At 40.6% G+C, this 26,211-nt stretch overlaps 1 protein-coding gene across 5 annotated transcripts in view; it reads right to left on the bottom strand.

Moving 5' to 3' along the window:
• Window positions 1–26,211, bottom strand: part of DGKH (diacylglycerol kinase eta) — a 182,211-nt gene that overhangs the window by 88,989 nt on the left and 67,011 nt on the right. For all 5 annotated transcript variants that reach the window (XM_039257079.1, XM_039257077.1, XM_039257081.1 and 2 more), the window contains exons 3-4: window positions 11,886–11,996; window positions 9,699–9,779 (exon numbers count right to left, since the gene is read on the bottom strand). In XM_039257079.1, the coding sequence (XP_039113010.1) occupies window positions 9,699–9,779; window positions 11,886–11,996 (192 nt within the window). The remainder of the gene's footprint in view (window positions 1–9,698; window positions 9,780–11,885; window positions 11,997–26,211) is intronic.

Genomic DNA, 26,211 nt, shown 5'->3' with positions numbered 1-26,211 from the left:
ATCAGTATCCAATTCACAGTGCCTTCTTTTCACTCCCCACAAGCCTACTTGTATTCTTTTCTACACTTAATTAAAGGCATCATTTATATAGCAATACTCCCAAATTCAACAACTCTACGTTAGTTTCCTCCTCTCCTTCTTCCTTTCCTGCTGGCCACAGCTCCCCGGTCTTTCCCACAAGCTGTTTTATGGATCTCTTCCTTCCCTCCCATTACAGATGGCCCTTATGATGGTTCATTTGGATAGTATAGCAGTGTCTGCCTTGGGCTTCCTGCTAAATCCATCACTCTTGTTAAATGCATCCCATAGGAAGTTGCCAGAAAGGCATCCCATGTAGCATTTGGAACCCATTTTGAATAAGTATTAAGCATTTGTGACACAAACAAAAAATATTCAAAATGTATTTAGGATGAAAAGCACATCTCCTTCCTAAGCCTGCCCCCAGCTACCAAGTCTCCTTCCTGAAGGTGAATATCTGTCAGCTTCTCACCAGAGATATTCTCTGCATGTACAACAAATATATGACCTTTCAAGGTTCAAATGCATGGCTGCCTGCACATACACACAAACACAGAGTAACAACCACAGAGTAACATTTTATACATGCCCACTGTTCTACATCTGGCTTTTCACATTCATTATGACTTGGAGTTTGGTGTGCGTTATTATATACAGAACAGATTCCTTCTTCTTCGTGGTTGCGTAACATTGTACTATGTGAAATATTTCATAATTCATTCCAACCCAGTCTCTAACTTTCACATTTGGGGTATTTCCAATCTTGTGCTATTGCAGTGGGTTAGTAACCTAGTCCATGTGCGTGGGCACACATCAACAGTACCTTTCATGATTTCTGCTAACTCTGGATCACGTGGGCAGGGAAGGCATTTAAGAACTCAAGGACTTTAAACAATTTTCTTTACAGTCTATCCTGTTAAGTGTGTATCTTGGTCATATTGTATTAAACCTCAGGTTAAAATCCTTTGGACGTTTTTCAGTAGCACTTTTGAGTATGGTCCTGTGAGTCTGCTGGTGGACATGCTTTTACCCATCTGGAAAAGGCATGTGCAACCTGAAACATACTCACATGAACAATAATTTACTTGAACAAAACAGCAATTCAAAATTCCTGCAGAGGTTCCCAAAGGGAGAAGGATTAGCGGATTTGTCCTGATAGCTGTCCTAACACATAAAGCACTCCAAGTTTTTAGTTTAGCTACAAGAGGACCAATGGTTCCTCGCTTCCTAGAACTTTGGTCTGAGGAAGCCCATAATAACTTTAAAGAAATATTTCTCCGGGCTATACTCCTGGAAAAGATGCTCTATCATTCGTGAAAAGATAAACCTGATGCACTTACAGAAACAATAATAAGGTATTTCATTTCTAAAAGCCTGATATCCAAGTTAGAGGAAAAAGAAAGCAGATTTCAAACTCCACCTATAAATAATCAGCTTTCATAGTATAAAGCCGTCTACACTGCAAATAAGTCAATTTTAAGAGGCCAAACAGCCGCTCAGATTGCACTAATGTGGTATCATTTTAGAGTGCTATAAAACAGGTTAGCCAAAGAGACATAAAAAATATGTGGTTTGCCACTATCAGGCATCAAATAATTATGAGACCACTGCGATCATTAGTCACAGGCAAGAATCGTGTTTGTAAGACTCATTGTTGGCATAAACATCATCTGAGTCATGATGTAAAGAGTTCAATGGGGATACAAATATTTATGGGTATATTATAATCCAACATCATCGGGGGGAAATTAGGAAACTGTGCTCTAAGCTAAAACTTGAAATGACACATTTCTCCGAAAGGAAAATTAGGGTTTACAAATATCATTCATTCATTCAACAGCACATTCCTTCCTTCCTTCCTTTAACAAATATTTATTGTCTCTCCCCTCTATGCGAGGTCTTTGTCAACCCTGGGGATCCCGTGGTAACAAAGATATTCTTTGTGTATGTAAGGAAATCTCAGTGTCCGCCATCTCTCCTCACTCCTTCCCATATACACACACCATGCAAAGATCTCGCCAGTAGCATTCTTGAAGGATGGTCACTTAGCTCTTGCTGTGTGGTAGAATGAGACAGTGTGTGGAAAGTGCCTTGTCATCTCTAAATCCACTCTTCCTTGCCTACTCCCAAGAAACCCCAAGAGCCGGGATCCCCAAATTCTACATTAGCTGTGCATAGCTATCAGCCATCTGACCTTGGGAAATTCATTTCAGCACTCTGAACCTGAGTCTGCTCTGAGAACTCTGTTCTTCAAGGCCCCTTCTGGTTTGTAGGGAATGGAGGGCTATAGATTTCTAATAATGGACAGAGCCATTACCTCACAAGAGGCCTGTTCTATCAGATGACTCAAGTTAGAAAGTTCTCTTTTAAGTAGAGCTAAAATTATTCCTCTGTGAATTCAGCTGTGAATCTTTCTCCTGCACACAGCAGTAACATAAAACCTGTCGACTGCCACTTAGACATGATAATCCCTCAAATATTAAAAAGATGTTTCTCCAAACCTTTAAGATAGAAAGTGGCCTCTAATGTCAATCAACCCCATGATTCCCAGACTTTTGTATAATATGGGTTACCTTCCTCCATGAGCTCATGATCAACATTTCTATTTAAAATATAGTGCCCCAAATAAAATATAGTATTGTGAGTTGGTAGTATGACCAGCAAGTGCTTGGCAGTATACCTGGCATTCCACAGAAGATTCTGTGACTGACATGGAGGAGAAAAAGCAACTGAAAACATAAAAAAACAGTTAGAGGAATACTGTCTGAACCATACTAATTTAAAACTCCACAGTAAATGGGGCACCTGGGTGGCTCAGTCAGTTAAAGGTCCAACTCTTGACTTCGGGTCAGGTGATGACCTCACGATTCGTGAGATCTGCCATCTGCGCTGGTGATGCAGAACCTGCTTGGAATCCTCTCCCTCTCTGTCTCTATCTCTCTCTCAAAAATAATAAACATTTAAACTAAAAAAAGGCGGGGGACTGGGTGGCTCAGTCAGTTAAGCATCTCACTTTGGCTCAGGTCATCATCTCATGCTTTGTGGGTTCAAGCCCCACGTTGGGTTCTGTGCTAAAAGCTCAGAACCTGAAGCTGGCTTCACATTCTGTCTCCTCCTCTGTCTGCCTTTCCCCTGCTTGCACTCTGTCTCTCTCAAAAATAAATAAACATTAAAAAAAATTAAACAGAAACACAAATAACAAACTCCACAATAAAGAGTCACAATGGCAGACTGGTCAGAGCACAGATTGAGACCAGATGACCTGGACAGGTTCAGTTTGTCACTACTTACATGTATTAGGTGCTGCTTCTCCATTTCAGATTTCTCATCTATAAAATAGGGAGCATAATACTACCTACCTTGCAGGGGTGATATAAAGAACTGAATGAATTATCAGCATTTCCAGGAGGCACATCTTAGTCACAATAAATATTATAAGAGTAGGCAACTTATTTATCTAAGTGATTATTTAGATGATCACCTAAACACCTGCCTTATGAGGTACATTCCTAGATGACATGAAAACAACGTTTCATTCCTTCCTTCGTAACTGAAGATTATGGATAAAAGTAAAGTGACACTTCCTTAGGTTCAAAGGATAGGATATCTCTCTTAAGAGAGAAGATGAACTGAATTATAATAGAGAGGAAGCTAAGGGGGAAACAGAATCAACAGAAAGTATACATTAAAGAAACAAGCTCTTAAGAACATTTCCCCCTCCCATTAAACACAGCCTGTTGATTTCAGTTATACTATGAATGTATAACTTTTGGCATTTTGTGTGCCATAAGTGTTATGTACTCTGTATTGGTTCTTATGCATACTTTTTGAAACTTCATTGGCAGAATCAAATCTAATGCCAATCAACTTTCAGTCATGTCTTCAGTGGCCAGTGACCCCTGAACTATAATGACTGTTCCAGTGCTCATTTGGTTCTAAAAATAAGTGCTACCACATGGTTTCTGTGTGTCACACAACCAAGAAATGCCAGCACGGGCATGCAATAACCATGAGATTCCAAACAGGCCCTCAGATCGCTCACTGAAAATGACCAGGGTACTTAGATAAACCAAATAAATTACCTCTGCATTTCTTTCTAGTTAAAAGAAAAAGTTTCCTTTACACACTTCCATAAAAAGAGTTAACAATGTCAATACAATTTCTTTGAAAATGATGACTCATTTAAGATGTAGCCTAAATGTCATTAAAATGTAAAGAAATAGTCATTTGAACAGCACATTTTGAAAAGTCTAATATATATGTGTGATTGTGATGACTAACAAATGATTAAAATGCTCTTCTTTATCCTATACATTAAGGTAACAAGGTACAACGGAAATTTCATTCATTATAGCACAGCTGCTTTCCCCAATAACATCTATGAATATGAGATCACAGTGGACATACATCTTAACCGAACCTCTGAAAGACAGGCAGTGGGGGCTGTTTTCTCAAGATAAAGTTCATCCACGTTCTCCTTCAAAATTCCCAAACTTGTTGGGAACTGGCAACATACTTCCACTTGTAAAGCTAACAGGGGGGATAACGGCCTTGGGATTATGAGAGCTACTAGCGCTTAGAATTGTATGTGCTCCTCACTGGGCTGGGGATCACAACACATTGTCACATTTCACCTAATCCTTATAACCCCATGAGGCAGGCTCCATTGCTGTCCTCAGTTACAGGTGAGGACACAGACTCACAGAGGTCATCTCACTTGTCCAGTCACATAAGTAGACAGGGCCAAGACAGGACACAAACCCACGCTGTTTGACTTCATGGTCTAAGGTCGGCAGCTGAATAAGTCACAAAAAGCTGGGATACACGCATCATGATTAGTGAGAAAGAGACAAACAAAGCAGTGCATGTGAGAAGAGAGAGAGAACAGGGGCGGGCTAACCAGATGGAAAGAACACTGTGTGAGAAGGAAGAGCCATAGCTTACACGTCAGGAGGGCTGGGACCCTTCCCCAGGAGGCACCGGTGTGACCAAGGGGAAGTCAATTCCTTCAAGCCTAAGTGCCTACAGTGGTGTGTTAAGATAAAAATGTGAAAGTGAAAATAAAACATCAGAATACCATGCAGAAATCAATAAAATAAAAAAAGGAAATGAGACAATTAGAAAATGAACGACAAAATTAAGAACGTCTTATTGATGACACAATCGTAGACATGCTACGGTAGAACTTAAACTACACATAAATTAATGATGAACGTTAATGAATCCTGAAGGATTATAAATTGCCAATAAGGCTGTCAGGGTTGTCCTTTTCCATTCCCTGATCACATCATTGGCACCTAATGTCACAGAAAATGCTTTCAGTCTTTTGTTGTTGCTGTCACTGCCACCTACTGCAGAAGACACTTGTAAAACCCAAAATTCCACCTTGGTTAAAATTAGCCTAATTTAAGGTAATTAAGTACACATGTATGGATGTGAATATACACATAATCCATATATATTTAAAAATCTGTTTATTTCAACATTGTGAGATCTGGAGGAAAGGAATCCAGCTCTGCTGTGTGACCAACAGAAATAGGAAACGAACGGGCATTGTTTTAAGCCACAAAGTTTGTGGTAATTTGTTACAAAGCAATAGAAAACTAATATGTACCTGAGGTGATTTGGACAACCAAAAAAAAAAAAAAACCCACAGAAAACCAAGACAGTGATTCATTCCAGGGATGGGAGCACAGGACTGTGCAAGGAAAGAAAAGTAACCATCAAGTAGGCAGATCTGAACCATGTCAACAAATCCTTTGACACAATGCTCATGTGTCTTGTGTTCCCTCCCTTGAAGTTCAGTCAGCCATAGTGACTCGTAACCCACAGAATACGGCAGAAATGATGCTGAGTAACTTCCCATGTTAACTCAGTTTCTGCAGTGCTCTCTGAAACAGTGCTCTGGAACCCATTCTATTAGAGAGCTTGGCATTGGATTTTTCAGGCAAAGCACAGCATTTCCCTTTTCTGTTTGCTAATCATAGATTTTCCATTTATTATTGTCCCTTGTCAATATATCATCCTTAGGGACTACAGTGAGTGAAGCTGAATTTGTCCATTCCTGTATTCTCTAGGCATAATACCACCAAACTACACCATTAACCTTTGACATGAACTAGCCAAAATAACAGCATCAATAGCAGTCAATGCAATCAAGAAAGGTAGGATATTTAAATATTTAAAGATAGAGATGATTGTCCATCACTGGTTGAAAACCTATCTTTTACTCCATTTTATGCCCTAGAAAGTTCTACCAAACTGATTTGCTCTAAAACTCTAAGCAATCTGCCTAACATTTTAGTCTCCCCATTTCTAGTCCAACAAACTTCAGGAATAACGTTTGGTTGAGTGGATAAATCTCTTGAAAATATTTCAACCAAGATTCTTCTCATGTGTAAAATAAACTTTCATCTTATTAATTAAATCAACAAATACTTATGGGTAAGGTTCTATGAGGTAAAATGACATGACAGAGTCTCTGTCCTCAGGGAGATTATAATAAACATAAGTACCTAATTAAATAAAAAGGCAGAATATAGTGAGTTCTATAATTAAATAAAAAGGCAGAATATAGTGAGTTCTAGAATAAAAAAGGCACGACAGGAGAGACTGAATGTCCTTGGAGCCCAAGAAATAACTACACAAAGGATTTGAATAACCTTTCTTAAATCCAGGCTTTTCACTTCCTTTTACCTTTATCTATACCAATATCCTATACCTTGTCTCTCTCTGAAACTGTTCCATCCTTCGAATCTTAAATTTTGGAACCCTCTTTCAAACTAAATTCTAGATCCCTTTTGGGGAAAACTCTTATTGTCCACTCCCCCATGAGTCTCCATAGAGGAGACTGTTCACTCACTAGGGAAGGCAAGTGGTTCATCACCCCACCCCACCTTCACTTGGGAGGAAGGAAAAAGAAGTAACAATTTATCAGAAGCTCTGTACTTAATGGCTGTTGGGTCTTGTTCAGCCCAAGAATAAAGCTATCCCTCACTCCGTATGTTTTATTCTCAAGAACTGAGAACGCAGAGGGGAAGGTGGATGAGTTATTGATCCCTCAAACATCCAATAATCCCTTTACCTTTCTGTCCAATACAGCCTATAAACCATCAACCCTGGATCAATTTAGTTGCTCTCGCTCCCCGTCCTAAAGAAAATGCTACAGGCACAGGAATTAGGTACATTACTAAACTTGACCTCGATCTTTGCTAGACATTATTTACTACCTCATAATCTACTACAGGTCCCTGTTCAGTCTCAACTCTAATTTTCTGCAGAAGTGACTCCAAGCCCACCTAAACTCTTACTCAGGGCAGATGACCTTGTCTTCAATTTCATCAGAAAACAATTAGTATTTGGTTTGAGATAAATGAACTTCCTATGGGGGCACCTGGGTGGCTCAGTTGGTTAAGCATCCAACTTCAGCTCAGGTCATGATCTCACGGTTCGTGGGTTCGAGCCCTGCATCAGGCTCTGTGCTGACAGCTAGCTCGGAGCCTGGAGCCTATCTTCGGATTCTGTCTCCCTCTCTCTCTGACCCTTCCCTGCTCATATTCTCTCTGTATCTCTCTCAGAAATAAATAAAACATTTTTAAAAAATGAACTTCCTGCATACATCTACCTCCATTAACTTTCTGTCTCCTGATCAATGCTCATCTTTAAATGGGCTCTGGCTCCCTCCCCCTCAGCTTATTCAGGAGTCATGCTCCTTCTATTCCGCCCCCCCCCCCGCCCCCACCGCTGCCGGACCTTCAACTTTGGGTCTAACACCTCTTTCCTCTCTTCATACACATTCAAAACCCATTTTAAAGACAAAACAAAACAACAACAACAAAACCAAAATTCTCTTCAAGCCTGAACATTCTTCTAGTTATACTTCTTCTCCTCCTAACAGCCAAGCTTTTCAAAAAAGCAACCCATCCCAGCTTCTCTGCCTTCCTGCCTTGTTCCGGAGTGCAGCCGAATGCATTCCACCCGGTCCTTGAAATCATTCCCATCAGTGTGACCCCATCACCTCCAAGGTAACAAATTCCACAAACGCTTTCATTTCTTCGACTTGACCTCTCTACAGTATTTGATGTTTGACAACTTCCGTCCTAAAACTATCTTCCACAGGCTTTTCCTAACATCATCACCTCCTAAAGCTCCTTCTATACTTCCGAGTGCTCTGTCTTTAATGGTCCAACTTTAAATTTTAACATTTTCCCAGGATTCTATTCTTGGCTTTCCTCTCCTCAAACTAAACTCTCCCTGGGGAGGGGGGAGGGGAAGGAATATTACTCCATGAATTATCCCACATGCCCATAAATCAATATGGCTAAATCTGAACGCATCTGCTTCCTCCCCGCCCCCTACCCCCGCCAGTGCTTACCTCTACCATGGCACTGCTCTGTATTTGTTCATCTGTCTGCCTTCCCTGCCCTGGTGTGCCTGGGAGACGGACACAGCGCACCACTGTCAGTAGTGGTAGTTTCTTGAACAGGGGCTGGGAGTGTGGAGGGGGCAAAACATAGCAAGGGCAGTGACTCTTAGAGGGCCTAGGAGTATGTAGTTATACAAAATACCCCAGATGGACTTCACTGAACTATATTGTGACTATAGCGAGGGACGCGGCAATATATTTGTCCTTCTCTGAATCTCTTGTGCCCAGCACACAGTGGGTATTCAAATCACATTTCCTGAATGAAAGAAGTACAAGAAGAATGAGAGATGTGGGATACGCTTTGCAGAAGTGTTAGGATTTCAACAGCTACGGCAGGAGGAGAAATCGTTCAAGCCAGAGGGAACGGGAAAAGCCCGGGCACAGACAGACAAACTGGACCAGGGGGCTGCACACGGACAGAGTCTTGGCAACACGAGGATGCTGAGGCGGGATTTTACAGGACGGAGCTGCAGGTGTCGCTTGGCAGGCAACAGCGAGCCAGTGAGCGCTTTCAACCAACGCGGCTTGTAGTTGGAAAGGAATTCACTGGAACAGAGGCTACCTCTTAAGTCGTTATCAAATGAATTACTTAAGTGAGAACAGATGAAGGCCTGAACTATAGCAACTACCTGAACTGCAGCAAGAGTAAAAGTAGAAGAGAAGGAAACATTATTTTTAAGACTGAAGGTAAGAAACAAACTTTTTGAACAAATAACAGAATTAAAGTATTAAATTTAAAAGAAGCGAGGGGCACCTGGGTGGCTCAGTTGGTTGAGTGTCTGACTTTTAATCTCAAATCAGGTCATGATCCCAGGTTTGTGGGATTGAGCCCCACATCAGGCTTTGTGCTAAGCATCGAGCCTGCTTAAGATTCATTCTCTCTCCTCTCTCTCTCTCTCTCTCTCTCCCTTTGCCCCTCTCCCCAACTCATGCCCTCTCTCTCTAAACTAAAATTAAAAAATTAAAATAAATAAACGTAAAAGAGGTGAAAATTTTAAAGCACAAGAATTAAAAGGTCTAAAATGGAAAACACTGTAAAAACTTAAAAAAAATATATTTAATACATTGGTTTATTGACTGAAACAATCACGAATGGTATTGGGTATACAATGTACTCATCAAGTTTATTGTGTTGGCAGGAATTCCAACACACATCAGTTGACACACAGTTGGTAATGAGGAGGACATTCGGTACATGTTTAGGAAAGGTCATTCTATGACTTTTGAGAAGGAAGTCAGCAGAATAGAACCATACCGTGAAACTGTTGTTAGCATTCTTCGTGCTTGCTTCAGCTACACTGGCATCTGAGAGGTCGACTTCATCAAATATCAGAGACTGTTAATGAAAAAGGACAGAAACACATTACAGGAGAACCTAACTGAATGCTTGTCAATAATTTTTTTTTTTTCGCGCTAACAGGTTATGACTACGAAGCTATTTCAGGAATTCGGAATAGAAAAGGAAGAAAAAATTGTTAGTGATACTTTGCAATTTCTTAAGAAGAGTGAGTAAAACCATGAAGTATAACTAACTCTTACATCGCAAACTGAAAAGGTCTTCAAAGAACCCTGGCACACTGTTTCGATGCAAAATGCTCTGTGCTCTCTAGAAGCATAATTTATGGGGAACCTCCTAAGTGTGTTGTGCACATGCACACACACACACACACACACACACACACACACACAGCAACACCTCCTGACAGGCAATAGCCTGTAACAACTTGGCCAGCAGGGCAACATCGTCCTTCCCACATTTGCTGAGTGAGAAACGAGAGCTAGTCCTGGTTCAGATCATGGTGAGTTCCTGAACTTTCTGAGCCTTATCTTCCTCATCCACACATGGGTTCAGATGAGAAGGTGAATGTGCTCTGCAAATCTAAAATGAAAGTTTCTTTTGTACCCTTAGAAGTGGTTTCAATTAAAAAAAAGTTTCCATGATAAAAACTCCAGAGAAATGGAATCTTTAAGAGTGTTCAATTTGGAGATTAGGAAATTCTAGTAAATAAATGTAGTCTGCCCACTTTCAGTCATTTGGCCATTGTTCGCACTCACTTGCGCCCCTACAGCAAGGCAGGGATGACAGCGCACCTCTGGGAGTGCACACAAGGGACTGTCCTCTCATAGCTCCCACCCTCCACCCCCCCCCCAAGATCTCTAGGGGGCACACAAGTCCACTTCACTCCAACCGATCTGTTAGACTCGTTCCCTGACCAGAAAGAACGTATAATCTAGCACAGGAGAAGAAACAGACACAACCCATTTTAATGTAAGACTATTAAAAGTGGAACAGAAGAAATACTACAGAATACTATGGAAGGTCACGGGTAATTTCTCCAGCAGGAAACACTTGAACTCTTGCTCTCCTGAATGATGGGATAAAGACTCTTTGAGGGGATCTTAAAGAAAGCAGGGAATTTCATCAAGTGAAGACAGAGGGAAGGTCATATGCCGATGGTAAACATGGGGCGACGCCGAAGGCTGTCAGGCGGTCAATGCTGCCTAGAGATGAATGTGAAAAGTCAGCATGGAGCCAGATCGGGGACAACCTTGAACATAACGACTGTTAAAATAGGATTACTTGATTTGGTTATTATTTCTACAGCTGCACAAACTAAGAATTAGGTTTGTTTGCATATTTGATTTTACCTCCTGGTGTATAACTCTACTAATTATATCAGGAACATACATTTTTTAAATATGGAAATTATCAATTATTCAACTGAGACAGTAGCAAGAAATCTTAATGTTTACTTCTGAAGGAATACTAAAATGTCAGTTTTAAATGGAAGCTCATCATTACTCATTTTTTTCTTACCCAACCACATCACTCTTATTTTATTCAACTGCTATGTAAAAATTATTTAAAGCCTTGATTTTATTTCACTATGGTTTTTATGCTTAACTGCTAGCACAATGGAATGATTGCTTTGTGTCAGGCACCATGTGTATTATCTCATTTAAGCCTCCTCGGAACAACACATGCTGCCCACAGCCACTCCACTGGAATGTGCCGGAACTAGGATCTGAATCTTGTCTGAAAGCAGAGTATAGATTCTTAGCAACTATAGCAATTCTCTCTCTCATGGTCAGGGAAAGATTTATAAAGTAAAAAAGGTAGCAAGAAAGGAGGGAAACCCAAAATTTGTGAGTTTATTACATTTAATAAAGTTACATTTAATGTTTTACTTTAATTATAAGAGAAGAGGAAAGGAAGAAAGAAAACTACTTTTGAACCTTCCCATAAGATCGTCCTTAGTGGACAAGCCATGACACTGACTTAAATAGACTCCTTGGGATTTGGTCCAAGATGACCACACTCATACTAAATGCACAGAAGAGTTAAGGTTATAGTGAGCACTAAGACAAAAAGTTTATAGAACCAAAATTTTTAGTCCATCTACAACCTCAAGTGCTTGCAAGTAATATTCTCCCCAATTACCTTTGAGTCCTTTGCATAATAAAGTGTACGGCCTCGAAGTTTGAAGTAACGCTTTTTCCACCTCTGGAAAGAACTGGTTTGCTTCAATAGTTGTCCCTCCTTAATACTGGTCTGGGGAGAAACAGAGGCATAACAACATGATTAATATCAGATTCAAAACCAAGTAAAATTCAGGGGTGCCTGGGTGACTGAATCAGTTGAGCGTCCAACTGCGGTTCAGGTCATGGTCTTACGGCTCGTGGGTTTGAGCCCCACATCGGGCTCTGTGCGGACAGCTCAGAGCCTGGAGCCTGCTTCGGATTCTGTGTCTCCCTCTCTCTTTGCTCCTCCCCCACTTGTGTTCCCTCTCTCTCTCTCTCAAAAATAAACATTAAAAAAAAAAAACAAGTAAAATTCAGAGTTAATGACATGTTAAATATTTCCCAGGTCCTACGAATTACATGAGAGAATATTTTCTTCTTTCTATTCAACCAAGGCAGGACATGTGCAAAGCCCCAAAGAGCTAAGGCAAATGTGACACGGTTCCCTGACCTCCAAATAGTCACAAATAATATGGGAGACACATACACCAAACTAGTACTTACAGTCAATTGTGATGTGTACATTGCCTTATATATTGTAAGTATTTAATATTGGTGGAAAATGTAGAGGGGCAATATAATGCAATGATTAAAAGCACGGAGTCTAGATCCATAAACCTTACATTTACCTCCTAATGCCACCCACCACTTAGTGGTTGAATGGTCTTAGGCAAGTTACTGAACTTCTTTGTGCCTTTATTATTAATCTATAAAATGGGGATGACACCTCTAAGGGCATACCTTATAGGGTTGTTGTGAGGAATGGGCTAAAAACATGTAGAGGACTAATTGCACGGCATATAGTAAGCGCTCACTACATGTTATCATTAGCTGGGTGTTACTGTAACAAACACAGAGCACTACGCACGGTGGTCCAGAGAAGGAAGCACACTTCAGAGGGAGTCAAAGAAGTCCAGAGAGCTCAGGGTGGGTCTTAAAGGAGTTTATCAGAATAACAAGGGATGGAAAAGTGTATCTTAGGTGTGTGCAAAAGTAGAAGCGTTCAAAACAGCATACATATTTCAGAAATCTTCAAAGGACTTTCAGTTAAAAATGCAGGGTAGGGTTTGCAGTGACGGAGAAGCAGGAAATGTGGCTGGAGAAGGTGGGCTGTGGCTCTGTCACTCTGGGCCAGCCCTGTGCTACGTGCTTCATGTATGAAGTTCATTTCATTCTCACCAACAAGACACTGAGAACCCTCCGGCCTCATCTAGTATCTCTGTTCCTTTGTCCCCTCTGTCCAGAGTGGTGCTTTGTTTTTAAGTCACCATGAATGCTCCTCCTGGGTCTGGACACCACCTACTCTCTCCTTCTGGACCCTTCTTCCCTCAGATATCCATCTGACCAACTCCTTCACCTCCTTCAAGTATTTGACCTTCGCAGTGAGACCCCCTCACTGACCTCTTATTTAATACCACAAGCTCTCCTGACTTTCTTATTTCCTCCTTCACACAAAGGACTTTCCTCTTCTAAGATATAATGTAATTTTCGCATGTACTATGTTTATTGTGCTACCTCTATTAGACTAGAAGTTACCTGAGTCTATTATACCTAATAAAGTTAAATTTAATATTTCATTTTAATCAAAGGAAGGAAAGAAGGAAGGAAGGAAGGAAGAAGGAAATTACACTCATAGCAAACTGAACTTATAGTCTCGCTCTGAGACTCTTCTTAGGAGACATGTCACAGGACTGACTCTAAGAGTTTCTATTGGGGTGGGGTCCAAGAGGGGTCATATTTAAACTGAATTCATGAAAGAGAAGTAATGCTATAGCAAGTCTCCAAGACAAAAACAGCTTATAGAACCAAAATTTTAAACCCATCCCACTGGATTGCCCACTGAAATATCTCAAGTACCAAAAATATTATCCAGCACACATGGTCTTAAGATCTGTATGAATGAATAGCAGGTACTGAGGTTAAACACATGTCTGTCTGACTCCAGAGTTTACTCCCAATTTCTACGCTATACTATCTTTTATTATCGACAAGACAGAAAATGTTGAGAAAAATCTGTTGCCACCAATAAGGTAGTTAAGTTATATTAATGTTTACTTTCAATTTTAATATGAGAGTTTTTTTTCTGTAGCTTGCCCTGAAAGATTGTCTGAGATTGTCTTCCAGGAATTGTAAATTTTAATGATAACAAAATATTTTTGAAACTTTGTATCAAAGAGCTCAATTTGGAGTCAGACAGACAGACTGCAAGCCAGGCTCCATCACACACCAAAAATAGGAACCTGGGCAAGTTGCTTCAGTTCTCTGTGCCCTACTTTCCTCTCTCGAAATACAGGAATAATAATACCAACTTCACAAGCTTGTTGCATCTAATTTAATTATACAGTAATGGCTAGAGAGCACTTAGCACACTGTCTGGGTTACAGAAAACATTCAATAAATGGCAGAAAGTGTTATTATTATGATATCATTAAGCTATTAAGTTCAGGGAGTATTTGCCAGGCACCAAATTCTAAGAGCTTCTTGGAAGAAGAGAAGAAGTGTTTACAGGCCACCGGGAGGGCAATGAGCAGCTAGAGCAGAAGGCGAATGTCAAGAGATGAGGTTCAAGGAGATAAGAGCCAGGAAATGCGGCCACAACAGGGAATTCACGTTTAATTTTAAGTGCAAAAAGCTAGTGAAATGGTTGAAGCGGGGGAGCGAAAATGGGGAAACGTCCCAGGGAGAGGGGCTAAGAGCTAGGTTGTAGCATCATTGTGATGGAGGTAAGTAGAGCCACTTTATTTTGGAGGCAGAATCCACTGCACTTACTGATTGGCCTAAAAGACAAGAGGGAGGTGGGAAGCCAACGAAAAGTCCAAGCGTTTGGCTTGGGCAACGACATGGGAAAGCCCAAGAGAGAAAGGGGCAGAAAGAGTGAGGTGGTGAGCTGCGCTGCTGTACTGCTGTAGCATCTGGTATTGTCCAGGGGAGAGGGTCGTAATTCTTAAATCTGAACACAAGGCTCTGAAAGGCTGTAAAAATATAACTTACCCAAAAAACAAGTCATTTGTTCTAGAAGTGAATGTGTTGGACTTTTTTGTAAAGCTTCGTTTAAAGCAACGAGGAAGAAAGCTCCATGTTTGCTTTATTTATATTCTAGAAGCATTGTCTAAGGAAAGCATAAATAACCTACTCCACTCTCTACCTGGTTATCTGAGTGATTTTCTAAAATGAAATCCTGATAACATTATACCAAAGCTTAAGTCTCTTTTGCCTGCAACATAAAGCCCAAACTTGTGTATGTATCAAAAGAGACCCTGCATGAGCTCTCCAACCTCATCACCGGCCCTGCTTATGCTCCTCCCTCTGCCCTAAATGTCCTGTCCTCAATTTGCCTGTCTTGAAAGCTCCTCTTCATGGAAAACTCTGATCCATGCCAGTGCCCCTGTGAAGGCTTCTCTGACCCTTACGAAGAAATAACTACCCCCACTTTTGCCCCTTTAAGGTGCTCTTACCCTATTTGTATAGCAGCATCTATGCACAGAATGGCATTGATTTACATGGTTATGGCCAACCATGGTGTGAACTTCACAAGAGCAAAGACTGCATCCTACACCATCTAACACATTAGCCAATACCTTAGGGCCTCCGTAAATATTGCACTGAACAACTTTTACCTAAATGTAAAATAGTATGTAAAGAACTTTGTATTTTAAAAGATCAAAAGAATTGGAAAACCGGGATAGTGCCTGGAAATGACTTTACGTTTTCCAGCATTTGGCAGGTCTCAGCCTGATTCTTTTCACGTATATAAAAACAGCAGATACAATGCACAAAGGTGTATGTGCCCCCAGATGCACTCCCTGGGTGGGGAGAGATGGAAAAGGGATAGGAAAATGTCTATCTACCCTGATTTTAAGGATATTGCTAAATTCAGAGATGATCCTTACAGCGTCACTTTTAAAGCAAAGAGTTTATCTGGCTTTTTCTGTATCACTTTGTGTTCTTTAAATCTTGCATAAGCATGGGTTAATCTGCAGTGTGTGAGGCTGAGGGGGGATAAAAGAGGCATAAGAAATACTCCTTACCTTCATGCATTTACAAACCTCTTTATGTTACACAGTTCGTCTTAAAGTCTTAAAAAAGAAAAAGAAAAAAAACATTCTGAGGCTCGCTTACTTTCCTCTAAGAGATGGGATTTAAAATATTTAACTAGAAGGCAGTTATTCACATGAAAGTCAATCCTCAAAATAAACTTCTGTTTATATGTGGCTAGTTAAACAAACACTTTTGAAAAAAGAAGAAGTATAACCAAAAAATGATTAATTTGCAACAGGCCTGGAAAATATAATCATATTATCAAAGTGTGGTTCAGAGAAAAACATGTGTGGCTCCAAAAATCTCAAAATACTGTGTACATTAAGAGAATAAACAGGGAATCTTTCTTTAAAATCATAGTATTTATTGTTATGTTCAATGTTAATGCTCAAGTAGAGTAACTATTTGAAGTTAGTAACAGACACAAGAAAGTTATGACCTGAAAGTTATAATTAAGAGCCTGTTAAAATTAAGTATGACATCTTAATTTTACTTTGTTCACAATCTCCCCAGGATAAGGGATAAACTCTCTCCTCCCTCGAAAAAGAGCTTAGAAATGTTTATATTTAACTGATATTTAGTCATATACTCTGGTAGATATTAGCTCAGTAATATCTAACACTTATGAAAAATCAGTAAAGCCTTGTAGACTTAAACATGTATCAATAACTCAATTTGCAGATGTTAAAAACAAAAAGTTAGAGGTGCCTGGGTGGCTCTGCTGGTTATGTGACTGACCCTTGATTTTGACTCAGGTTATGATCTCATGGTTCATGGGATTAAGTCCCAGTCGGGCTCTGCGCTAATAGCGTTGAACCTGCTTGGAATTCTCTCTCTCCCCCTCTCTCTCTCCATCTCAAAATAAATAAATAAAACTTTTAAAGAGGTTAAATAAATTTGGCTTTGAAAAAATTATTTGAATAAGATAAACTTTGGGTTGAAAAACCACTTGTCTAGCTGGCTTTCTAAAATGGTCTGTAGCCCAATGTCTCAAAGCTGTGGAATTACTCATATCATGCTCCCTGTTTCTATCAAACATAAGTAATTTCTCTTTTAAATCATACATAGACACAGGTGCTCTAAGATTTCCCCCCAAAATTTCAGAAACATTTGTGTGTGACAAGTTGAAGCTGCTTGGATGGAATACCACTTTAACGTCCTGAGGAGAACGCAACTTAGTCACTCAATGCACCTTTTCGTAAAGCTAAAAATTTTTGAAAAATCAGTTACTGCCTGATTTATCTGATAAGTGCACATTTTCGTATGCTGACTTTTTTGGCCATCAAATAGGTGTGGTGAAAAGCTTGATATAGTGAAATGGAAATGTCAGCGATGACTCATCACTTACAGATGTCTTCAAAATTTCCAGAAGAATCTCTAGCTTCTCCTCATGTTGTCCCCACATGACCCTTTAACTTCTCTTCTAAGGACTGGTAATAATACATTTTTTTGTTATGGACTAAAAGTCTGTATATACACCCCAAATTGAAATCCTGACCCTCAATTTGAATGGTATTAGGAGGTAGGGCCTTTGGGATTTGTGCTCCTATAAACTAGACCCTAGAGAGTTCCTTCTGCCCCTGTGAGGGTGCAGCGAGACGATGGTCATCTATGAGCCAGGAAGCAAGCCCTCACCAGACTCTAAATCTGCCGGTGCCCTGGTCATGAATGTCCCAGCCTGCGGAACTGTGAGAAATGAATTTGTTGGGTAAGCCCCCCAGTGTATGATATTTTTGTTATGGTAGCCTGAATAGACAAAGACGTGGGTTGAGAGAGTTTTCACACCACTTCTTTCCTATCTTTTTTTCTAAAGATTTTATTTATAAGTAGTCTCTACACCCAAGGTGGGACTTGAACTTAGAGCCCAGAGATCAAGAGTTGCATGCGCTATTGACTGAGCCAGCCAGGCTCCTCCCCCATCTCTTTGGACTTCTGTCAGATCCATCCGCCTGAGAGAATTTTGCTTTGGCACCTACATTTCCTTATCCATTTTGCTATGTAAGCCCCAGGAAAGCTGTCTGTGCCTTCCTGGGTAGACACTGGTAAGTGTTATGGGTAGGTGTTATAGGCAGACAGACCCTATAACATCGTGAGTCTATGTGCCTTTCTTTAATGGTAAGTGTCTTTGGTTTTATAGGCTATAATTCCTAAGTTGGAAATAATACCTGTTCATCACTATGTGATATGATGCCACACAAGAGAACAGATATGAAAGAATACAAAATTCTTTAAAAAAGTGGTATGACGGGGCACTGGGGTGGCTCAGTCGGTTAAGTGTCTGACTCTTGGTTTTAGCTCAGGTCCTGATCTCATGGTTGGTGAGACTGAACCCTGTGCCGGGCTCTGTGCTGACAGTGAGGAAACTGCCTGGGATTCTCTCTCTTTCTGCCCCTCTGCTGCACACTGTCTCTCAAAAAACTAAAAAAGCTAAAAATGTTTTAAAAATTTAAAAAAAAAACTGGTATGACAAGATATTATCTTGGCTAACATTAGTCCTCATGATAAGCATTACTTATTATCCAAAGGTTTCATTTTTTCAGCCCATCTCTTTCCACCCCTCCTGCTCTTGACTTATTTCAAGCTCCTCTATGTCTCTACAACTCAACAGTCCCCTAAATGCCCTTCATGCGATTGATTTTTCCCACCACTAGTCCATTCTTCCCACTGTGGACAGAATTATCCCTGAAAAACAGATCTGATTCCAGTAAACTTGCATTAATATGTCCAGTGGTTTCCTATTGCCCACAGTATAATCACAGCCCTGTGAGCTCGGCACACAGACTCTTCCTTCCACCAAGCAATGCACCTCCTTTGAGAGCCTCCTCTTTGGGAGTCCTCTTAAACTCACCTGATGGCAGAGTAAAAGAGAAGCATGTGCTAATTCCCAAATCCTCCATGCTTCCCTATGTCCAGCCTCTTTCACAAGTTCTTCCTCTCGCTCATAATATTGCCCTCTGCTGCTTCTTGCACTCCCACTGCATACCATCATCTTTTGAGGCTCAGGCCACCACCATATCCCTAGGTGCACTGACAGCCCTAGGCTCACACATCATTCTATAGCATTAATCATCTTCAGGAATTTTTAAAAATTTGTGTCTCTCTCCTGTATCTTATTTGTTTTTCCATCCTCCATATAGCCATGTCCTTGATATTAAGAATAATTAATACATGTGAATAAATGTATTGAGTAATCAGGAAACAGAGAGAAATTAAAAGGATTAAAACATCTTTTCCTGGGGCTCCTGGGTGGCTCAGTTTGTTAAGCATCTGACTTCGGCTCAGGTCATGATCTCACAGTACGTGGGTTCGAGCCTCGCGTCGGGCTCTGTGCTGACTGCCAGCTCAGAGCCTGGAGCCTGTTTCAGATTCTGTGTCCCCCTCTCTCTCTGACCCTCCTCTGCTCACACTGTCTCTCTCTCTCTTAGAAATAAATAAAACATTAAAAAAAATATTTTCCTTGGGAAATCCAATGGAGAAATATAGTTCAATTTTTCTGTCCAGCAAGTCAATATGCTGGCAGCAAGTACAAAAAAGATAGACTTGACTTCCTAAGAGAGTCCCAAATTGGGTTCCATTTCTGGCTCCATTTACTAGCTTTGTGACCACAAATAAGTAACAACACCTATGAACTGAAGTTCCCCATCTGTAAAGTGAGGGTACAGATTACCTGCCCTGTACAGGGAAATATCTTTCATAAACTCCCAATTGTTATAGAAATGTAAATATAAAGTACTGACAGTTAGGTAATATTTCAGTAGGTCTCACTTGGGGGAAAAGGGGTTTTAAGTGGGATTGACATAAGTTAAACAAAAAGTGTGTGCGCATGCACATGTCTTCACATGGGTGCACTGACCACTTATTTTATTCTAGTTTGTGGTGGACGTAGACAATTACGTTTGAGCTTTGTATTTTGTGAAAACCTTAATGAAATTAAGAATTCCAAAGAGAGTAAAAAAAATTAATATAGCATCCTAAGGGATAAATGAGACATTTTAAAAGAGTAACATAAAGTAATGTGTACATCCATATGCAAAAGACTAAAGGCAGACATAACAAAGAAGACAGGTTTATACATAAATTCTCTACTAATGCACCAACTGCAAATGCCAGCTGATAGGGGTGAATAGTATGGTGACCAGGGACATAATTTTCTGAAGTTGTAATTAGCTCCTGGTAAAGTTCTGATCAAAAACTGAACTATAAGCTTCCTTTTTTACACACAGTACTTATATACCTAGAAAATTAATACCTTGTAGCAATACTTTAAGATTTTGTGTTACATGACATTAAAATTTAAGCTTAGGTGATTATAAACAGTGTCTGCCCATAATAATACTCTGTAGGACATTTGAAGACAATTCTTTGAAGTTTTAACCTGGCTACTGTGCTGTAGCACTGCTGGCTAGTAATGCTTATTATGCCAAAAGCACTAGGATGAAGAAAAAAGAAATACATCCACAGATTTCTCAAACACCTCTACCAAGAATCAGTGAAGGGTTCCAAGGTCTATCCGTACTCCTATCTTTATCTGAGCCATTTTTCAGGAGCAACTATAGTATCATTTTGGTGACCTATCTGGCAAGTTGTGGATGTGAACCACTTCCACAAAGACCATGTTTAATAACACAAATTATCCAGTCCCAAAATGTGCAAAGTTTTCTAAACATTAAACATAAGAACATAATGCAATCATGACCTGGTACTTAATAATGGAGCAGCGTTTACAACTACTATATAACATCACTATTTACTTCTTGGAATGTTGGTTTAAGAATAGTCCAGGAAGAAGAGGGGGAAAAAATGGTAACTGTTCCTGGATAATGCCACCTGAATGCTGCCACTGGCACTTCAAAATTCCATTAGCTGAGTTAATCAAACTGCTGTATTGTATCTTCCCAACTAGCCTGTGAGCGGAATGAGAACAGGGCCAGCCCCACTGCATTCATCACTGTGGCCTCAGCACTTATCACACTTCCTTGCACAGAGAACAGCTCCGAATAATTATTTGTGGCACACATGAATGAATGAAGAAAACTTGAATTGTATGTTTTCTTAAGGGCTCTTAAGGGACAGGCTGGGCAGGAACCTTGCCAGCATTCTGAGAGCTGGAGTCAGAGAAGCTGATTTTGTGGCCACCTCTATCTCCTTTGCAAATGTCCCTGCAGCAAATACAAGCATTTAGTTGTAGACTATTCTACCTTTTCTTTTCTTTTTCTTTTTCCAAATTGAAAGGCATTCTGGTTTTATCCACTACCATTTCATCATGCTTAAGGGAGGCCATCTACCTTGTCAGCATTAACCTTGTGTTTGGGTGGCGTACAAGGCAAATATACCTAGGAAATGTATAAATCAACTAGTACTTAGAATAGATTTTCTGACCTCTCACATTTTACCCAAGAGTTGAACTTACATCGTTTGGCTTGAAAGGTAGTCAAACACACATCACTCATTTGACCCAACGTCTCTGAAACTACAAGCCTATCTTCATCACAGGGCTCAACTTAATGTATTGTTCCCTATCACAACATTGCCTTTTTCTTTTATTAGCCCTTCTAAATAGTCTCTGTGTGATTATAAAACAGGAACCATTATTCTCCACAAACATTCCAGATGCTGTACTGAAGTATTACTTCCGTTCTTCTCATGGTTTTGGAAGGTAGGCCACTGGTTCTCATTCTGATTCGTCTGTCTACCTCTTTCATCAGCCATTGGTTAAACTGCTTCAAGGCTGGCTCTTCTATCAGTCTCCAAAATTTCCCTCAGTACCTCTTGATTCTGGATCCTTTTGGGTTTTGTGCCTTGTATCCTTCTTTCCCCTTTGGAATTTTATTCTACCATAAATCTCTTACTTCCTCAAAAACAAATTGAGGGGCACCTGGGAGGCTCAGGCAGTTGAGCGTCTGACTTTGGCTTGGGTCATGATCTCATGGGCTCAAGCCCCACTTCAGGCTCTGCACTGATAGTGTGGAGCCTGCCTGGGACTCTCTCTTTCCTTCTCTCTCTACCCCTCCCCCACCTGGACATACGTGCTCTCTCTCACTCTGTCTCAAAATACATAAACTTCAAAAAAATGTAAGCCTTTTATTAAAAGGAATATACATATAATACATTAAACTCTATTAAATACACTGGTTGTTCTAAAATCCGGCTGGTCGTCTGAATCACATGGAGGACATTATGGACATTAAGAACCTCTGTTCATCTGGGAGGTTTTGATTTAATCGATCTGAGACAGGGCATAGAAACTCACACATATTAAATGCTCTCTCAGTGACTGTAATCATCAGTCAGCATTCATAAGCACTCGCATATACAATATTTAAGTAATAATTCATAGAAACTCTACACTTCAAATGTGTCCTTCTCTGTGTGTGGAGCCCCATTGATATGCCACTCCTGCCTTCTCTGCACTCCCACTGGCTCTGCTCCAGCGGAGGCGGGGGAAGTAATTTGGGTTTAATTATGGAACATGTCCACTCCAACTCTTCCCTTCCTCCTCTTGAGAGGCAGCTGCCCACAGGAGATCAGGTTCTCCTCAACCCTCATTCAGAGAAAAAACAGATTTGACTTGCAGAAGATAAGAAGTGACAAGCTGGGATCTGCACTGGACACTACCAGGTGCTGGGGAACCGGGAGTAGGGGGGCCGCAAGAGTTGCTCACCTGCTTAACCTCCCTTGTCCCCTAACGTGCCTCCAGCCTGCACACCGCCCAAAGAGCATGCCAGCGTTGGCCTGACCCGGCCCAGGAAGAGAAGGCTGGCAGGGGGCCGCAGTGCTCACAAAGAGAATATTTCGGCAAGGAGCCAGAGGATGATGCAGTAGGAGAGGGGTATCCCAGCTCACAGCACAGGGTGCGGGTCTAGAACTAGTGTTTAATGATAATGGAATAGGGTACACCACAACACAGTCCCCTTTTTAGGAGCTGCCATTGGGAGCCGCTGTCCTCAAGCAGTTTTGCATGTCCGAATAATCTGAGGATACGTGACGGGGCACTTTGGGGAAGTAACCTAGAACGTGACCAGCTCAGCCTCCTCATTCTGGGGTACCTCACAGGAGTTCAACAGCTCCATGAATCCGGTCCATAAGCTGTGAGGCAAGATGATTACATGCATGTAAATATAATGATATTTAACATTCATATAACAAAACCTTGACATTTAATGTTCTAGAAGTTTGTGAAATAGTTTTATTTATTTGTATTCTCAGAAAAATATATACCCTCTATCGGTTTCTTTTAATTTTACCAGAATTAATTACACATGTGACTTAGACATGTAACACACACGCGCGCGCGCGCGCGCACACACACACACACACACACACACACATTCTGACTCAGGTTGTCCGGGTAAATGTGGTGTGGCTGTCCATCACACACCAGGAGCATAACTCTCTAGCATTGTCAAGTCAAGTGAGGCATAAAACTCTAAAATGGGTCTCTGGCTCTGCTGGTTTTCATCCTGCTACGCTTAAGCCAATGATGGAAAAGGCATTCCACCACCACTCCAGTCTACAGAGGAAACAATCCAATGTGGCAAACAAAAGCCAGGCACGCTGCAGCAGGCCCAAACCCTGAGAAGTGATCGGGTCTGCTCCTCAGGAAATCCAGAGAAAACATGCACAGGAAAACGTAATGACGAACCTTCCTCGCCCTAGTGAGGTATTCTGAGAATTCTCAATACATTCAAACTATCTTCATTACTTTATTTGAAATACTATTAACTCTAATGTTTGGGATATTTATATTTAAATGTAAATTAATGCATTCTAAAGCAAAATCATGGAGATTACCCAACATATTCTAATTATCCTCTTTACCAACAAACCACCTAGTTTTTTTTTTTTTAAGTTTGTTTTTGAGAGAGGGAGAGAAAAAGAGTGGGGGTGGGCAGAGACAGAGGGAGACAGAGGATCTGAAGTGGGCTCCATGCTGACAGCAGAGAGCTGGATATGGGGCTTGAATTCACAAACCTGGGAGATCATGACCTGAGCTGAAGTCAGATGCTTCACCGATTGAGCCACCTAAGCACCCCTAAACCATCTAGTTCTAACTATTTTGTCCCTTATAGTGGTTTGTAATTTTCTTAAGAAGAGCTATAAATATAAATTATCTTCTCGTTTATTTTGTTAAGTTTTATTGTTAACTGCTAAAATTAAGTTCTATCTCTACTTTCAATGTGTTCCTTCTTAAGGAGTTTCTAAATTTTCTAAATCACATTAAATAAATAAAAATATATGATCTTATAAAGTGCTACTACACTTTTATTTAAAGGAGAATGTACAAAATGCGCAAGCCAATATCAGACATATTTTTTTCATAAAATACAATGAACTACAGAAGATTACCACTGGGTGGCAGTGGTGTTACGCCTAATGCTTAGGTTTCTTTCGGAGACTGGAACATGGCTAGGCTTTTTGTGAGAGTTACATGAATCCTTGCCTACACCTGTGAGTGGCACATAATAACTGCATTGTAATGGCGCAGAAAACAAATCTATTTTTCCAATTCTGAATTTACTTCTTCCCTTATCAAATGCCCCTACTCACTTCCAAGAATAATCCCTTTGCCCACACATGACATTCTGATGTAACCACTTTCCTACAAGGCCACAATGACACAACTATTTTGATGTACAGACATTTTGATGTGGCCTAAAATAAACCACTAAACTCTATGATAATTTTTTTTTTAACTAGTAACTAATGTACAAAACAGATAACCCCCTGCCATGCCTGAGTCTCCCAAGACTGCTATTCTCGGTGTTCCCAACCTTAGACTGAGGTTCAGCTGAGGCAGAATCTGGGGGTTCAGGGGTAAGGCCAATCATGGGATGGGAAATGGGTGAAGCTCAGGGTCTTGTAGACAACTGCATATAACCAGGAGTCATATGTTGACCATATATACTTATCCCTGAATGGGCTACTAACCATTCTATGCAAAATATCTGCTTAACTTTCTGGAGTTTTGATTTTATTTCCCATAATCTGCCTCCCCAATTCTCTGGTTCTTCTCCAGAGATAATAGATGGGCCCCCAATGCATAGGAAATTTTCAGATTTCTACCAGTTCCCTGAACTCATAGATAAATAGGTTTACAGACAGACAATATACTTGTATTCCGATCATTAACTGTTTTCATGATGGTTTCGATGAGCAGGACCGATACACCGGAAAGGACAACCCAGTTCTACCAGATTTTTTAAAAACATCTTAATTGTTCACAGAAATGAATAAAATGAAACGTGAGTGTCCTGTGTGATTAGGACAAGGCAAAGAAAAGGTCAGAGATGAAGTCCCTGTAAAATACTAGGTGAAACAGCACCACATACACACATCCCTCATATCAACATGGGTTCTAGACTTTGGATCCTGATAAAGGAACCCACTGCCATGACCAAAGTGGGTTCCTTCATCGGGATCCATCCCCCTCTGAGATCTTCCCTGCCCTACTCCATCCCTTACCAGAAAAATTTAATCCCTACCTCCTCTGTGCTACTTCAGTAATTGTCCTTCTGTCTCTCTCTACATTTTAGCATAATAATCTGTTCACACGACACGTAGAGGTGCCGCGTGAGGGCCTGGGTGTAAACCACAGCTCTACGGCTGACTAGCTGTTACACATGTTGGGCAAATTACTTAACTTTTCTGCACCCAAGTTTCCTCTCCTTCACAGTGCAGATAATGATAATGGTGACTAACCGACAGGGGTGTCATCTGCACTACAAGATTCAATGCATGTAAAATACATTTCCTGATATGTAGTGCTCAGTAGACAGTAGTTGTCCTCGCCTTATTCTTGCCCCTGTCCTCTAATAGCTGTCGACTTCCCAAAGCCAGGACCAAATTTACTTCACCTTTGTATGGCTAGTAGCCAGCACCTTGTCCAGCATCTCAGTGATACTCATTCATAATCAGTTTCTTGATCTAACCTCAACTATGCTTTGTTTATATATCTAATTGTTCCCTCTCCACCCACTGCTCCCTAGGCCTGTCTGACCTTAAAAAGTAAAAACTTTTTTATCCTGTTCTTTACATCCTAGGTCACAATCTATGCCTTCCTCTCCATTACTACATAATTTCTTTTTAGAAAATTGAGGGGTGCTTGGGTGGCTCAACAGATTAAGTGTCTGACTTTTGATCTTGGCTCAGGTCATGATCTCACAGTTGTGAGACTGAGCCCCAGGTTGGGTTCTGCACTGAGCCTGAAG

The sequence above is a fragment of the Hyaena hyaena genome, unplaced genomic scaffold (genome assembly GCF_003009895.1).
Source record: "Hyaena hyaena isolate Hyena2069 unplaced genomic scaffold, ASM300989v1 scaffold_598, whole genome shotgun sequence".
In the NCBI taxonomy this organism is placed as follows: Eukaryota; Metazoa; Chordata; class Mammalia; order Carnivora; family Hyaenidae; genus Hyaena; species Hyaena hyaena.
This window is presented reverse-complemented; position numbering and strand designations above follow the sequence as displayed.